The sequence below is a fragment of the Echiichthys vipera genome (genome assembly GCF_963691815.1).
Source record: "Echiichthys vipera genome assembly, chromosome: 20".
Taxonomy (NCBI): Eukaryota; Metazoa; Chordata; class Actinopteri; order Perciformes; family Trachinidae; genus Echiichthys; species Echiichthys vipera.
In genome coordinates, this window is record NC_139845.1 from 2,421,552 (window position 1) to 2,438,912 (window position 17,361).

Sequence of the window (17,361 nt, forward strand, 5' to 3'; positions counted from 1 at the left end):
CTTAGCATAAAGACTGGAAGTAAACACTCGCCCGGCTCCGTCCAAAAGGAACAAAATCCACCTACCAGCACCTCTAAAACTCACCGATTAACACGTTATATCTAACTATATCTTTTTTGTTTTTGGACAGAGCAAGTAGACTAGCCTTTTCCACCTGTTTGTCGTCTTTATGCTAAGCTAAGCTGAACTAAGCTAAGCGTCTCCTCGTTGTAGCTTCATATTTAATATACTCTTAGGGGGGGAAAAGTAAATCAATTTGTCCTTTTTTTTGTCTTAAATGCATTTTAACCTCCCCAATAACACCAGAATTATTTAAAATTAAATAAAATAAACTTACTTTACGTCCCTTCTTTAAACAGGCGTTAGCAAAGGGCCTTTTCTGACTTTACTAGCATTTTTATTTCCTTTGTAATGTCTAAAAAAGTTGTTTTTTTATCCTAAAAGTCTTCTTTTTTTATGACTTGTCTGTTTTATTTTGAAGCAGCGGTTTTTGCAAAGTGCTCTATACAAAAAAGATCATTATTATTAAGAAACACTTCCTGTAAAACCTCCAATTTTATTTAATTTATCACTTTATCTGACACCGACATTGTTGCATAACAGATAAAGTGCCACCAATGCAACGTTTAAAGGACTTAAAACACACAAAACAACAAGTCTAATACAGGAAACAGTGATTTATTATGCTAATGCGTACTGTTTGTGTCCCTTTTATACTATTTTTTAATGTTACCTCTAATATAGATTATAGCACAGTTCATTTTCTGGAAATTAACAGTTCTAAGATTAAAAAAATAAACAATATCTGTTGTTTTGGCCTGAGAACGCATGCCTACTTGTCCGTGTTGTGCACCTACCCTGCTGGTCGGGAGTGGGAGGGATTTCCACGGGGTTGGGCAGCGCGCAGGTGACCCGCACCTGACCGTCGACCACCCCCACCACCGCGCCGCTGACGAACGCGCCGAACACACACTGCAGCCTGTCGGAGCTCCTCAGCGCGGGGAGCGCGGGGATGTTGATATCCACCTGCAGAAGAGAGATCAGACAGAAGAGAGGACGTAAATGTCACAGAGAGAGAAAGAAAACGAGAATACAGACGTCATTTAGTGATTTCATCTCACACCCCGACCCGCTGCAGTGAGATCAAAGATGTGTGTGAGTCACTGGAAGACTGTCATTAGATAGAAAAAAGGATTGGTTTTGCGTTATTTCATCTTTTTTTAATTTAATTTCAACAAAATCCAAAAGCAATGATTCATTTATCCAGCTGACAAGCATCGTTTCATCTCCAAACTACGTCTTAATCACGCTATAGCGCTAATATGTACGACTGTGACTGACTGTGGCTCAGGGACAGAGTGGGTCGTCCTCCATTCGAGAGATTGGTAGTTCGATCCCCACCTCCCCAGGTCCACATGTCGAAGTGTCCTTGGGCAAGACACTGAACCCTGAATTGCTCCGCGTGCTGCACATGGGTGTGTGAATGTGGAGTGAATGGTTAGATTAGATGGTCTGTAGATGTCCACTGCCATCAGTGTGAATGTCTGTGTGAACGGGTGAATGTGACAAACACTGTGAAAGCACCTTGAGTAGTCAGAAGACTAGAAAGACGCTTTATACGTACAAGTCCATTTACCATATAAATATTGTAACACATACAGGAGATAAAGGGGAGACAGTACGGGCAGAAACGTGTGTTTTAATGTACGGGTGAATTTTGAGATTCTGGACTATTTTGCTTCATTAACGCGTCTTTTTTCAGACTGGAGGAATTAAAACATTCATTTGACTTCACTTTGTTTGTTTGTGTCTGTAGATTTCTCTTCAATTCACTGCAGGAGTGTGGACCGGTGGCTGGAGAGGTGCCAGTTCATCTCCTGGGCACTGCAGAGTTGCTTTTGAGCAAGGCACCGAACACCCAACTGCTCGGGGTGCCAGTCCATTGGCAGCCCCCTCACTCTGACGTCTCTCCTTTAATTGCATGTATATATAGTTATAGTTTGTGCATGTGTGTGTGTGTGTGTGTGTGTGTGTGCATGTGTGTGTATTTCGGGCCTGTGTGTCTGTGTGTGTGTAACATGAATAAATATAATAGAGTGAAAAAATTGAATCTCCCCGTTGCGAGACTAATAAAGGAATTCTTCTTCTTCTCCTCCTCCTCCTCCTCCTCCTCCTCCTGTTAGCTTAAGTAACGCCTCATTTGCATAGTTAACATAAAATTTCATAAAACTTCTAATAAACGCAAAATGATTTCCCTAATGTCAGTAATTGACGGGGGAGTGTCGTGGTGATAGCGATGGTTTCCTTCTTCACCTGCTGGGTTTTAAAATGAGTTTGAGACAAAAATCTGCACTCGAGCAGAACTCACACACACCAAACTCCTTACTGTCACTCCTGTCTTTCAGTCCAGACCGACTTCTACCAACGACTGGACCAGGACCAGGACCAGGACCAGGACCAGGCTGGGACTGGACCAGCACTAATGAAGTCCAGACCAACTTCCACCAACGACTAGACCAGGACCAGGCTGGGACTGGACCAGCACTAACCAAGTCCAGACCTACTTCCACCAACGACTGGACCAGGACCAGGACCAGGCTGGGACTGGACCAGCACTAACCAAGTCCAGACCTTCTTCCACCAACGACTGGACCAGGACCAGGACCAGGACCAGGCTGGGACTGGACCAGCACTAATGAAGTCCAGACCAACTTCCACCAACGACTAGACCAGGACCAGGCTGGGACTGGACCAGCACTAACCAAGTCCAGACCTACTTCCACCAACGACTGGACCAGGACCAGGACCAGGCTGGGACTGGACCAGCACTAACCAAGTCCAGACCTTCTTCCACCAACGACTGGACCAGGACCAGGACCAGGACCAGGCTGGGACTGGACCAGCACTAACCAAGTCCAGACCTACTTCCACCAACGACTGGACCAGGACCAGGACCAGGCTGGGACTGGACCAGCACTAACCAAGTCCAGACCTACTTCCACCAACCACTGGACCAGGACCAGGACCAGGCTGGGACTGGACCAGCACTAACCAAGTCCAGACCTCCTTCCACCAATGACTGGACCAGGACCAGGACCAGGCTGGGACTGGACCAGCACTAACCAAGTCCAGACCTACTTCCACCAACGACAGGACCAGGACCAGGACCAGGCTGGGACTGGACCAGCACTAACAAAGTCCAGACCTACTTCTACCAACGACTGGACCAGGACCAGGACCAGGCTGGGACTGGACCAGCACTAACCAAGTCCAGACCTACTTCCGACCAACGACTGGACCAGGACCAGGACCAGGCTGGGACTGGACCAGCACTAACCAAGTCCAGACCTACTTCCACCAACGACTGGACCAGGACCAGGACCAGGACCAGGACCAGGCTGGGACTGGACCAGCACTAACCAAGTCCAAACCAACTTCCCACCAACGACTGTCACTCTAACGACGGTCGTTGGCACTTGGAGCACAAAGGGTTCCAGTGACATCATCGGCCTGTGAGAGGTTAAATACCTGGATCTGACACCAGCTAGTTGGACCAGTCCCAGCCTGGTCCTGGTCCTGGTCTTGGTCCAGTCCCAGCCTGGTCCTGGTCCTGGTCCTGGTCAGATGTGTACATGAATGAGAGGTGAAACGTCTTCCTGGACAAAGAACCAAGTCCAGTTGCTTTTGACTGAAACCGATTTCTACAACACTAGAAAACCCAAAATGCCGCGGCGGCCATTTTAACCCGGGAGAGGAGATACAGTGCTGCTGCTGCGCCACTGCATCTGCACCTGACCGCTGAACTTCCTGCATTAATGAGGGATCGATCAAAGAGCCAATTTAGCCGGAAAGACACGTCGCCCTTGGAGATGCACAGCTCCTGACCTTCACTCGCCATCCCAGAATAACTTTACCGCGCTCTCACGCTGCACTCACATCCGAATAACACACTAAATGCTAATTTCATGTAGTTTCAGGTTCAGATGTCAACAAGTTCTGGGGGAATAAATATTCAAGCTGCTCAGGTCTGATCTGTGTGTGGATCATCAGACATAAACAAAGTAAATGTGTGTGTGTGTGTGTGTGTGTGTGTGTGTGTGTGTGTGTGTGTGTGTGTGTGTGTGTGTGTGTGTGTGTGTGTGTGTGTGTGTGCGCGGTGATTACAATCAGGTCAGGTTATAATAAACATTATGCAAATACGAGGAGGTGAATCCTTTCTAAACTGCAGATGTGGAAGAGTTTGTTTGTCTTGTTACTTCCAGAGTCCGTGTGAAGTCAAACATCTTCATCTCATCTCATCTTCAGCCTCTTATCCGGGGTCGGGTCTCAGGGGCAGCAGCTTTAGCAGTGGACCCCAAACTTCCCTTTCCCGGGCCACATTAACCAGCTCTAACTGGGGGATCCTGAGGCGTTCCCAGGCCAGTGTGGAGATCTAATCTATCCACCTGGTCCTGGGTCTTCCCCGAGGCCTCCTCCCAGCTGGACGTGCCTGGAACACCTCCCTAGGGAGGCGCCCAGGGTTCATCCTTACCAGATGATCCTGAACCACCTCAACTGGCTCCTTTCAACGCAAAGGAGCAGCGGCTCTACTCCGAGTTCCTCACGGATGCTGAACTTCTCCCCCTCTCTCTAAGGGAGACTCCAGACCCCCTCCTGAGGAAACACATTTCACACGCTTGGACCTGGACCTGGTTCTTTGGGTCCTGACCTGGACCTGGTTCTTTGGGTCCTGACCCAGCTTTCATGACCACAGGTGAGGGTAGGAACCAGGACTGAGCTGTAGATCCAGAGCTTTGCCTTCCTCAGCTCTCTTTTCGTCACAACGGTGCGGTAGAGCGACTGCAGCTCCGCCCCCGCTGCTCCGATTCTCCGGCCGAACTCACGCTCCATCGTCCCCTCACTCGTGAACATGAGGTACTTGAACTCCTTCACCTGGGGTCAGGACTCATTCCCTACCTGGAGTTACAATCCACCGGTTTCCTATTTGAAAGCTGTTATTTGTGTTTTCCTCACACAGCAGAGACACTGAAGAGATCCTAGAACTTAATCTCATTCTAATTCAGGAGCTTTAAGGTTCATTGTTGAGCTTTTAAATGTTTATTTAATAGAAAACACTGTAACCGCATCTTTATTCATGGTGAATTACAGTGAATTCATAACGCTCCCACTGTCGTAAACACACAGAAAGCTTGATTGTGAATCATTGTTGGATTATAGAAGATGTGTGCAGAATTACAACTCTGCGTTTTAATCTCACAGTTAAAATTAAGCTTGAAAAAAAGGGTATTTTTGTCATGATCTGGTTCTGTCAGTACCCTCCTCTCTTCCGTTGTGTGTGAGTTTGTCTCCCCCTGTCTGTGTTTCCCTGCATGTGTCTCTCCCTCGTCCCTGTGTAGGTCCGGTAGGCGTTCCCCCAAAGCTGCAGCCTGTTACGCTGACAGGCACGCAGCGCCGGACCGTCGTCCACCCTGTACTTTTTCCCGTTTCCCGTCCATCTCCCTGATCTTCCGTTCGTTTAGTTAGTCTTTGTATCCTATGTAGTGTTTTTGCGTTTGTCCGTTCTTTATATTAAACGTTTAGTTTGTAACTGTACTGTTTGTGTGTGTCTGCATCGGGTCCACCTTTTGTGTTACACCTGAACCGTTCATGACATTTTTTCTTACTTTGACCACATGTTTAATAAATTAAGGGTCCATTCGTGAAGCAGACGCAGTTTTCTGTGTATTTCTCTGCGTGGATTATTAACATTTTAGCGTCTTTTTAGCTTAATAATCACTCGTGATGCAACATGGATCCTTCTGAATGCTTGAAAATGCCTTATTAACCACCAACAATGACACTTATTCTTCTTTTACACTTTATTCTTGTTAGCTTAAAATGTTTTTGTATAGTTGCATTGTCGTTATTTGCTGCTCTGTGTGCCCTGAATTGCCCCCCGGGGACAAATAGAGTCTTTTTTTAATTGAACAATGCAACGTTATGATGAAGTTTAGTATTATATGTGTTTATGAGTGTATTCATACGTCATACATCAGAACAGGGGAATATTTTGCACATCTATTTCATGAGACAGTTGCAAAAAAATCTAAATACAGACGTTAGTTTATATGTAAAAGTCTCTAAATGTTGTTATTGCTCTTTTTCACTTAATACATTATAATGTAATTGTCTTTATATGGAAATATTCATATTAATGTGTTCATTAAATGTGCAAATGTAACCTCAACATTGATGTTAATAACATTTAGTTGATTTTTTATTGGCTGAAAAAGGTTTAAAGGAGTGTGTGTGGGAGAAAGAGGGATTATATGTGTGCTACTCATGTTGTGAGGATGTGTGTGTGTGTGTGTGCGTGTGTGTGTGTGTGTGTGTGTGTGTGTGTGTGTGTGTGTGTGTGTGTGAGCCTGTGAATATTCTCATTTGTCCAGGTCATCGTTATCCCCAAAGCAATTTCAGTCAAAAGCAACTTGGACAAATAACCAAGTCCAGTTGCCTTGGGGTGTGTGAGTGTGTGTGAGTGTGTGTCTGTGTGTGTGTGTGTGTGTGTGTGTGTGTGTGTGTGTGTGTGTGTGTGTGTGTTTGTTAATGAGCAACAAAGTAATGTGTGTGAGTGAGAGAGAATAAGTACGCCCAGCGGTCGACCCTGATAAATTGTGCATACGTCTGCCTCTGTGTGTGTGTGTGTGTGTGTGTGTGTGTGTTTCAGTAGTAATTGCTATTCAACCGTGTTGTTCAAAAATCCGCTCCCTCATTAGTCCTCGCTGACCTCGACCGTTTTAATTTCGCCGCTAAAGTTTTGATTTCAGACTTTTTGATCTCGGGGAACGAACAGAAGCCACACACACACACACACACACACACACACACACACACACACACACACACACACACACACACACACACACACACACACACACACACACACACACACACACACACACACACACACACACACACACACACACACACACACACACACACACACACACACACACACACACACACACACACACACACACACACACACACACACTATGCCTCATCTATCACCAACACACACTCTCAGTCTCTTCTCCGCGGGGCGTTACACACCAATGCAGAGGGAACTCACTTTTTCACTCAGGTTTTATTCTAACGCACGCACGCACAAACACACCTATGTGCGAGGGTTTTTGTCGGTGCAGTGTGGTCGTTTTGAAGAGAGCGTGGATAACAGTTTCAAGTCCCTTCGTGTAAATGTAAACTGGGCTGTTTGACACTAAAGTAAGGTGGCGAAAATACTCTAAATATACTGCAGCGTACACTCAAACTGATACTGACACACTGACTGTGGATCAGAACCTCGTCTGACCACACTTCAACACTGACGGGGGTGTTTATTTTGAACCCTTTCAAAAACTGAGACGTGCAGCGCGTGTTACTGTACATAACGTTCACCATCGCCACAACATTTAGATTCTCAGAGTCATTGAACCGGCAGATGAACCCGTGCGTTACACTTCTCAGAACCGCGTGCAGCGTGTTCACTCCCGAGCTCACAGACAGCTCGCTCGCACTGGTCCATCTGGGCCTTTTTTAAAGGATCCTCAGAGCGTCATCGTACGCCACGTGCAGTCTCTGAAGGCTGGCTTTTTTATATTTCACCCACAGATGTGCAGTGTACATAGGTGAACAGTGCGCTTTGAACAGAGTAAGCTTCATACCAACAGTGCACCAACCCAATTTACGTGCCGATACATCTGCTCGCACATACAACGTACGACACTGACGAGAAATGTCCTCATCATCTGTCAGTTGGTCTGTGATCACATGACCGAGATATTTTACGTCACTGCGGATATTTAGAGCCTTACCTGAGAGTTTAAAGTCAGGGAAAAGTCATAAGTCTATCTTCCAAGGTTCTGCAAATCATTATCTCACTTTTTGACGCGTCGTACTTTATATCATGTTGTTCCCCAGACACAGAACACACATTTAGGAGCTGCTGTACACCAGCTGAGCTAGGACTAAAGATCGCACAATCAAAGTGTTACAAAAAGCTTTAAGAGTGTGTTTGTCTGTTCCAACATTAGCTGCAAGCGTGCTCGGCTAACAAGGTCAATGAAGACAACGGTGGTATGTTTTTTTAGCTGTGTCGGTGCGGTTTCTCATATGTGACTCACACAAACGAGGCGTCATCAGCGGTTTTTGAGTGTGACAATATTCCCAGGGAAGCATCATTTCACCTTTACGCGCTGAATCAGCCTCCAGAGGACCCGTCAGCACAAACCGCACGGAGTCTTTGCAAAGTTACACCTGGCTCTTAAGCAAAAAACCTCTAAATTATAACGTCAGCGCACATCAGAGAGGCTGTCGCTCCCCTGAGGGCCCCTGCAGGGTCCACGCACCTGCACCTGCACCTGCACCTGTATGAGCGTGTCAGGAGGTGAGACTGGTTTGAGTTCAGCAGAGCTCAGCAGTGAGTGAAGTTCGCTCAGGGGGGGGGGGGGGAAACACACGTCCATGCACATCCTCCTACCTGCTGAGTCTTCTTGCAGCTGAGGTTCGGCGGGTCGAAGGCATCGATCTCGACGCACTGCTGATTGGGCGACCACAGCCAGGTGTTCTCCTCCCTCCACCTGTTGCACTCCTTCTTCCTGGTGCACCTGTGAATCGAGCAGACGGTCGCATTAACGTCTCACCCGCATGACCGCCGCTACTCCAGCAGGAAGGATGCAAAACTAGCATTTTTATGTGATTTAATCGCACTAAAGTGATCAAACGTGAGCCGAAGTGCCGGCGTCATGATGCGGATTTGAAAGAACTCCGAATGTTTGCGGTATCAGGTCGATCCGCAGGACGACAAGGACACAACCTTTAAAATGTTTGTTTTCTGAATGGAGTTTGGTTCGAGTCAGGGCCTCGACTACAGCGACATGAACCCAGAATAAACAAATTTTCATGTGATTTAAGTGCAATAACCACTACAATTGGTGTGGTGATCAGCACTTTCGCCTCACAACAACAGGGTTCCTGGTTCGAATCCCGGCTGTCCCCCTTCTGTGTGGAGTTTGCATGTTGTCCCCGTGTCTGCGTGGGTTTTCTCCGGGTTCTCCGGTTTCCTCCCACAGTCCAAAGACGTGCAGGTGTTCGGTTCATCGATGACTCTAAATCACCCGTAGGTGTGAATGGTTGTCTGTCTCTGTTCGTCTCTATGTGTCCTGTGATAGACTGGCGTCCTGTCCAGGGTGGACCCCGCCTCACGCCGATGTCAGCTGGGATCGGCTCCAGCCCCCCCCGGAGACCCCGACAGGGACAAGAGGCTGAAGATGAATAAATGAAAGAATGAATGTGATGCTGATTCATAAAAAGTCTGAGTTCACGTTTTCTCAGGTCTGTCCGCCGACGACACGCAAACGTCTGTTTTCTGAACGGAGTTTGGTGGGTTCAGGGACGTGCTCTGCAGACACCATAAGTCTTCATCAGTCCACAAATAATAATAATTAATAATCTTTATGTATATGGCACCTTTCATATCATAAAGTGCAGCTCAATGTGCTTTACAAGTCCAAACAACAGGCAGGTTTCCACTTTAATGTTGTTCATTTTAGCCAATTTTCCAGGGAATGTGGAAGTTAAACCTCAAGCAAACAAGACTATAATGAAAATATGTTTATGTTTATGTTTATTTCACGTATTCATGAGCCAGAAGGCAAAGCTCTTGATCTCCAGGTCAATCTTCGTTCCTACCCTCACCTATGGTCATGACCCAAAGAACGAGGGGTAGAGCCGCTGCTCCTTTGCGTTGAAAGGAGCCAGTTGAGGTGGTTCAGGATCATCTGGTAAGGATGAACCCTGGGCGCCTCCCTAGGGAGGTGTTCCAGGCACGTCCAGCTGGGAGGAGGCCTCGGGGAAGACCCAGGACCAGGTGGAGAGATTAGATCTCCACACTGGCCTGGGAACGCCTCAGGATCCCCCAGTTAGAGCTGGTTAATGTGGCCCAGGAAAGGGAAGTTTGGGGTCCTCTGCTAAAGCTGCTGCCCCCGAGACCCGACCCCGGATAAGAGGCTGAAGATGAGATGAGATGTGAGGAAGGTTACAGCCTCCTCATCGCTGCGCGCAGACGTGTTCGGCTCTTTACTTCCTCGTCATACGTACTTCATCTTGATTTATCGCACTTTGTTGTGACACTCATTCGTCTCTTTCATCTGTAAAAACTTTCCACTGCTGCTTATTAATGCGCATAATTGATAATGTGCAAACAAAGGAGCGGATGAAAGCGTTTTTCCTGCACACACAGAAGAGTGACTCACTTTCCCTCCAGGACGCACCAGCCACAGTACGGGTCCTTCATGGAGACGCACGCCTGACAGTCCGTCTTCAGGTGGCAGGCCTGCACTGGAACCTTGGTGATCTGCACACACACACACACACACACACACACACGATAGGCTTTTATTGTTAAGGTGCTTCCTCACAAAGCTCAGAGTTTAGCAGGAATGACCCCGATCCCACTGGAGCTCAGCTAAAACAGGGTCCACACAGGCCAAGGTCTATAAAACAGGGTCCACACAGGCCAAGGTCTCTAACACAGGGTCCACACAGGCCAAGGTCTCTAACACAGGGTCCACACAGGCCAAGGTCTCTAACACAGGGTCCACACAGGCCAAGGTCTCTAACACAGGGTCCACACAGGCCAAGGTCTCTAAAACAGGGTCCACGAAGGCCAAGGTCTCTAACACAGGGTCCACATAGGCCAAGGTCTCTAAAACAGGGTCCACACAGGCCAAGGTCTCTAACACAGGGTCCACACAGGCCAAGGTCTCTAAAACAGGGTCCACACAGGCCAAGGTCTCTAACACAGGGTCCACACAGGCCAAGGTCTCTAAAACAGGGTCCACACAGGCCAAGGTCTCTAACACAGGGTCCACACAGGCCAAGGTCTCTAAAACAGGGTCCACACAGGCCAAGGTCTCTAACACAGGGTCCACACAGGCCAAGGTCTCTAACACAGGGTCCACACAGGCCAAGGTCTCTAAAACAGGGTCCACACAGGCCAAGGTCTCTAACACAGGGTCCACACAGGCCAAGGTCTCTAACACAGGGTCCACACAGGCCAAGGTCTCTAAAACAGGGTCCACATAGGCCAAGGTCTCTAACACAGGGTCCACACAGGCCAAAGTCTCTAACACAGGGTCCACACAGGCCAAGGTCTCTAAAACAGGGTCTAAACAGGCCAAGGTCTCTAAAACAGGGTCCACACAGGCCAAGGTCTCTAACACAGGGTCCACACAGGCCAAGGTCTCTAAAACAGGGTCCACACAGGCCAAGGTCTCTAACACAGGGTCCACACAGGCCAAGGTCTCTAACACAGGGTCCACACAGGCCAAGGTCTCTAAAACAGGGTCCACACAGGCCAAGGTCTCTAACACAGGGTCTAAACAGGCCAAGGTCTCTAAAACAGGGTCCACACAGGCCAAGGTCTCTAACACAGGGTCTACACAGGCCAAGGTCTCTAACACAGGGTCCACACAGGCCAAGGTCTCTAAAACAGGGTCTAAACAGGCCAAGGTCTCTAAAACAGGGTCCACACAGGCCAAGGTCTCTAACACAGGGTCCACACAGGCCAAGGTCTCTAACACAGGGTCCACACAGGCCAAGGTCTCTAAAACAGGGTCTAAACAGGCCAAGGTCTCTAAAACAGGGTCCACACAGGCCAAGGTCTCTAACACAGGGTCCACACAGGCCAAGGTCTCTAACACAGGGTCCACACAGGCCAAGGTCTCTAACACAGGGTCCACACAGGCCAAGGTCTCTAACACAGGGTCCACACAGGCCAAGGTCTCTAACACAGGGTCCACACAGGCCAAGGTCTCTAACACAGGGTCCACACAGGCCAAGGTCTCTAACACAGGGTCCACATAGTCCATGAAAACAGTCCTGAGTCATCTGCGAGAGACAGGATGTACAGAAGCACAGATCTGCCGTTATACCGCCATGAGGCCGTTATTTACGTTTTTCATTTAGCACAAACAAGCTCTGCACCGGTCACATGATCAGGTTCAACAGAGGAGACACTGAACTACGAATTACAAATATACAAAATTCCCACAACACTACTATTAGCCGTGATTGTGCTGTTTCCATAGAGATGAAGGACTTTATAGAGTAAAAATGTGAGCCACACAGCGCCCAGAAACAGCGTGACGATCACAGCTTTTAATTTGAAAAAGGATGATCTTGGATGGATCTCCCTCTCGTCTTAGCCGAGGACTTCTTCCAACAGGCGGTGGAAACAATTTACCTCCCTGACAAGAAGAAGACGCCGCTGTGATAAATTTAAATGAGCAGATGGAACGAGTTCCAGCGTCGCCACTCGACTTGATGAAAGCGCATCGCCCCCCCCACCTTGAAGTGCGTTCTAATTAATTCATTTCAAAATCAATAACGTCAATTCCACTTTCGGCGCGGCGGCGGCGGAGAACGATGGCGACCCAAAGATGAAAAGGACGAGGGAGGAGAAAGACGGATGAAGAGGGTGAAACAAAGAGAGGAAGAGAATAAATCAATGGCGGGCTTCTGTGCGGTAATGTAGACGGATGTATTGGTGTCAGTGGAACGAACGCACAAATGAATAAATGATCAAAAAAGACTGAGAGAATAAATGGAAGACTCCGCGTGTCCGTGAAGTAAGCACGCCGTGTCCGAGCGCGTGACCTTCTCTACGCCGACGACACTGAGGTGTTTGAGAAGAGAGACGCACAAACAGAACAATCAATCCGCCCGCAGAGTCGAGTGAGTTTGACCTTTTTCTCCGCGGTGATGTAGAGGTGTTGCAGCCTGGAATCGAACAGCAGGTTTTTGTTCACCCGGCCCCCCGTGACGTCTCCCGGCACTCGCCCGTACACCTCGGGCTGAGCCGACAGATGCACCTTCAGCACCTGTGTGGGAAAAACACAAAAACAGCATCGAACCTGGGGTGTTTTTCCACGTTTGTGCGCGATAAATGCGGATTTTCTGTAACGAAACACAACGCGTGTCGCCAACGGACGCGGAATAGACAAGAAAACGTAACAGTCGGGGTTTTACTCAGGACGGAGAGACGCTTCACCTTCAGTTTATCTTTATTGTCTCACTTTAAAGCAAGGAATCCGTCTTTCTGGGCGTCTGTAATTCTTCGTATCTGCTTCACACTCGTGGGCGTTCTGCTGATGCCTCAGTGGCGTCCTGTTGGGCCAGATGGTGGCGCCATACGGACAAACTTTAGGCTGTAACTTTTGAACCGTAACTTACAAAAACATCTTTTTTCCTGGATTCTTTGACAAATCTTCACCCATTTGCGCCGAAATCAGTTTTCCGCCATTTTGAATCGCGTCCAAATCCGTTTTTCCGCTATTTCTCCAACAAATTTTGTGCAATCGTCACAAAATTTGGTACAAAACATCTCTGGATCAAGCTGAAAGAAGTGACTATTTCAGATTTTTGATGTTCCAGATAGTTTTGCTACAGACGGACCTCAAAGTTTACTCAGATGCTGCGGTCTGAGCCTATATTACTAAAAGAAAATGTCATATCTCTTGAACGCTTTGTGCTTTCGACACCACATTTGGTGAATATGTGAAGCTATGACGTCTGAGTGGACATGACGCATTTGGAGCCATTTAGCCAATAGGTGGCGCTGTATCAGCATCATCCAACTATAAAGGACGGCATCTTTGCGTATATGCATGTGTGACTGTCCTTCGCAAATCTCAAAAAGTGTTTATCAAAGCGACTTCACACTTGGAGGGTGGGTTAAGGAGCAGCCGAGGGGGCGCAGTGGCGAGTGTGAAGTTGATCAGATGATGACGTCCCAGTGGTGAAGCAATCGGCCACTGCATTAGTTTTCTAAAATACGTGTTAGCAAGGATTTTCTCGGTCTTTTTCCACACTCAACGCACAATAAAGATAGTTTGTAATGCTTTATCAAACATCTAAAATTAAATTATTATCATATTTATAATAATAATCATTTTTATTAAAGCTTTATTCTGGAAATTGGCTGAAAAAGTGTGTTATTTGTTATTTATTCAACCAAAAATTGCATCCTTGTTGACTGCAATCAGCAAATAAGATAATATTCATGCAGTATAATATAATAATATATACATTTTGTTTGTTTACACAATATTAAATACAATAACGTGCTTTGTTGCATATATATGTTTGAAATTAAGTATATTCAATTGAGTTCAATAATAAGAAATCACTAGGAAATGATTACTTGATTGGACGTGAATCATATGTTTCAACATTTACAGTAAATACAAACCTTTAACAGCATCAGCGCCTTAATAATTTAAATTTAAACGTATTAAAAGCCGAAAACAAAAGAAATAAAATCAAAAAAGAAAAGGGAATATAACTGACAGCTGATGTGACAGAAAGGTCTTTACCTCTCCGGTGGCGGTGCCCACGAACGCCACCGCGTGCCCCATTTCCACAGCCACAGCCACGGCAGTCATGTGACCCTTACGGGCCAACGAGGGCTCGGACGTTAGGGCGAACTCGGCCTTGCTGGCCATCGGGGACGGCAGGAACTCTGCTCCGCACTTGTACCTGAGGGCCATGTTTTTCTGACGGAGCGGAAACATTCATATCATTATTGAGTTATCATTATTGAGTTATTGCCTCGGTGTGTTTTATCTCTGACACACACGCGGGCTCCCTCACCTGGTTGTTGCTGCTGCACAGCTCGTCAGACTTGGAGGAGTACGGCGCGTAGACGGCGGCCCTCTGGTTAATGATGCCGCTGTGGCTGTAGCACGCTCCTATTATCTCCACCAGCTTCTTATTGATGGACTGAAGAGGGTACATGCCTGCAGACACGGGCAAAAACACAACGTCTCCCTTCAGTTTGCTCTGAGAATACTCACACAAAACATAGCACCAATGGGCTCCTTCCTTTGAGATTGACTTTGGTAATCCACTGTAATGGACTTTACTATGAGAGGAGCTGGTGCAGGGGCCAGTAGGTAAGTCTTTAAAACACTCTTTAATAAACTCTGGCTTCACTAACTACGCTGTTGCTGCTTTGTTGTGTGTGTAGGGACTCTTCTCATGCTGCTGCAGAGGTTTGCTGTTATTTTCAGCAGCATTAGTGGTTAAAAAAGACCTTTGAATGGCTTCACCGTGCTGCCCCGAGCTAACCACTGTTAGCAACATCCGGCTGTTAGCGTCTCTCCCGGATTTCTCCGTTAATAGTTGTTACATCATTACATTTACACCAGAATTACACTTTAAGCCTAAACTTTTACCTACGTACGAGGTTACGTATGAGACAACAAAGGCCGGAAAACCTTTTTTTTTTTTCACCTTGCCTTCCAGGTCTTCCGTAGGTTATGCTGAAATTTGGTCATGACCTAAATATATAAGGGAATATTAGGGATCTGTCTAAGAATTAATGATGTACACCAGTTTAAAATGAGGTACAGGAGCTCACTGTCTATTAGGGTTAAATCTGCCTCTTTCTAACGACCTAACGTTGGCACGTACGGTTCTGACCGACCAACGCAAGACAGCCGACATTGAACACCGTTAAGACGACACCTACACATGGCTGAAGCGGACGGGTCTTCATCAGAAGTGAAGGTGACGAACAGCACCTTGTCGGAGGCTGAAACCGGTCCGTACTGGCCTGAGCGGGTCATCGTCTCAGCCAGGGCTTCTCCCGGCGTCGCCACATAGGCAGCCTGCGAGACGAGAGGGAGACAAAGAGCAGGAAGTTTGATGTTCACAGTAAAAAAAAGGTATTTAACTGATATAACAGAGGCACAGTGAGAGAGGAGACCTGTTATCTTGAATCTATTTCAGGTTCAAGAGCATTTTAAATCCAATTTACAGAGTTTTTGAGCGGTGAGCTCTCGAAAAAGCTTCAAACTCAAACGTAAAAATGTCCAAGTGTGCTCTTTTTAAATACCTGGGCTTTGTTGTACTTGTTGGTGACGCTGCAGTTGAGCTGCAGCTCCGTGTACGAGTAGTAGCCCTGGTCGTCCTCGCACATCCTGGAGACGAAGGTGAAGTTCTTGGTGTCCTGGACCCCCAGCGTGCGCGAGAACAGGAAGTACACGAAGCCGCCGTCCTTGAAGGCGAAGCGGAAGTCGTGGAGGTACCGCAGGACGAAGGGGTTGGCCTGCACCGCCGACGCCTCGATGATGCTGTCGAAGACCACCCAGTCGCCGTAGTCCTGGAGGATGCGGGTGGAGATGAGCTTGGTGCTGTCGTGGCTGCCGTAGCCTTTACCCACCTGAGACGGACGAGACATTTGAACGTTAATTTCACTGCTCTGTGAAGAAAAGGCTGCAGATTTCTCCTTTTGAGCATCATACGCTTCATTTCCTGCTTTTGTTTGCACCAGTTTATGTAGAAAAACACATTTAAGATATAAAAATGGAGTAATGCGACTCAAAGAAACCTTTTCTGTTCTGACTTAGGGCGCACTCACACTGTCCCTCCGTACCGTGCCCAAACGGCTAAAGTCTGGTTCCTTTGACCAGTGTGAGTGCAACCGTACCACGTCTAGGAGCGGCACGCTTGCCGTCCACGTCCCGTTTGGGAGAGGTGGGTTTTAGTAAAGTACGTTTGCACATGTACGAGCACGAGCGCGCGCACGAGCACGAGGCCTACGGCGGTTCTGAGGTCATTTCCTGTGCGCCTGTTGGGACGTAGAAAAAAGAAGGAGGGACCATGCGCGGACATTTCAAACAATGGCGGCGAAAGGTTCACGTTGGTGTGATGCGGAGGTGGAGTGTTTACTGCAGATTTGGTCGATGAAAAGATTCAAAAACAGTCGACAAGACGCACAAAAACTCCGAGGTCTACGGAAAGATCTGGAAACAAAGCCACGCATCGCCATGACGTCATCAATGCGTGTGACGTGTTACGGCGTGATGACGTATAGGCAGCAAGAAGCATTCTCCGAGGCCCAGGTAGTGTGAGTACAAACGGGCCTGGAGGGGGGGACAAGGACCCTAAAGCACGAGGCACGGGACGGAGGCACAGTGGGAGGGCGCCCTATCTATCTATCCCAAAGAACCAGGTCCAGGTCCAAGCGTCTGAAATGTGTTTCCTCAGGAGGGGGGCTGGAGTCTCCCTTAGAGAGAGGGGGAGAAGTTCAGCATCCGTGAGGAACTCGGAGTAGAGCCGCTGCTCCTTTGCGTTGAAAGGAGCCAGTTGAGGTGGTTCAGGATCATCTGGTAAGGATGAACCCTGGGCGCCTCCCTAGGGAGGTGTTCCAGGCACGTCCAGCTGGGAGGAGGCCTCGGGGAAGACCCAGGACCAGGTGGAGAGATTAGATCTCCACACTGGCCTGGGAACGCCTCAGGATCCCCCAGTTAGAGCTGG

General features: G+C 47.8%; 1 protein-coding gene across 2 annotated transcripts in view; it reads right to left on the reverse strand.

Annotated features, from left to right (window-relative positions):
• LOC310962633 (plexin-B2-like) overlaps nt 1-17,361 on the reverse strand; it is a 206,440-nt gene that overhangs the window by 37,773 nt on the left and 151,306 nt on the right. For both annotated transcript variants that reach the window (XM_083935141.1, XM_083935140.1), the window contains 8 exons: nt 15,938-16,264; nt 15,572-15,710; nt 14,692-14,837; nt 14,415-14,594; nt 12,786-12,920; nt 10,293-10,393; nt 8,519-8,645; nt 858-1,026 (listed from right to left, as the gene is read on the reverse strand). In XM_083935141.1, coding sequence (XP_083791267.1) covers nt 858-1,026; nt 8,519-8,645; nt 10,293-10,393; nt 12,786-12,920; nt 14,415-14,594; nt 14,692-14,837; nt 15,572-15,710; nt 15,938-16,264 — 1,324 coding nt within the window. The remainder of the gene's footprint in view (nt 1-857; nt 1,027-8,518; nt 8,646-10,292; nt 10,394-12,785; nt 12,921-14,414; nt 14,595-14,691; nt 14,838-15,571; nt 15,711-15,937; nt 16,265-17,361) is intronic.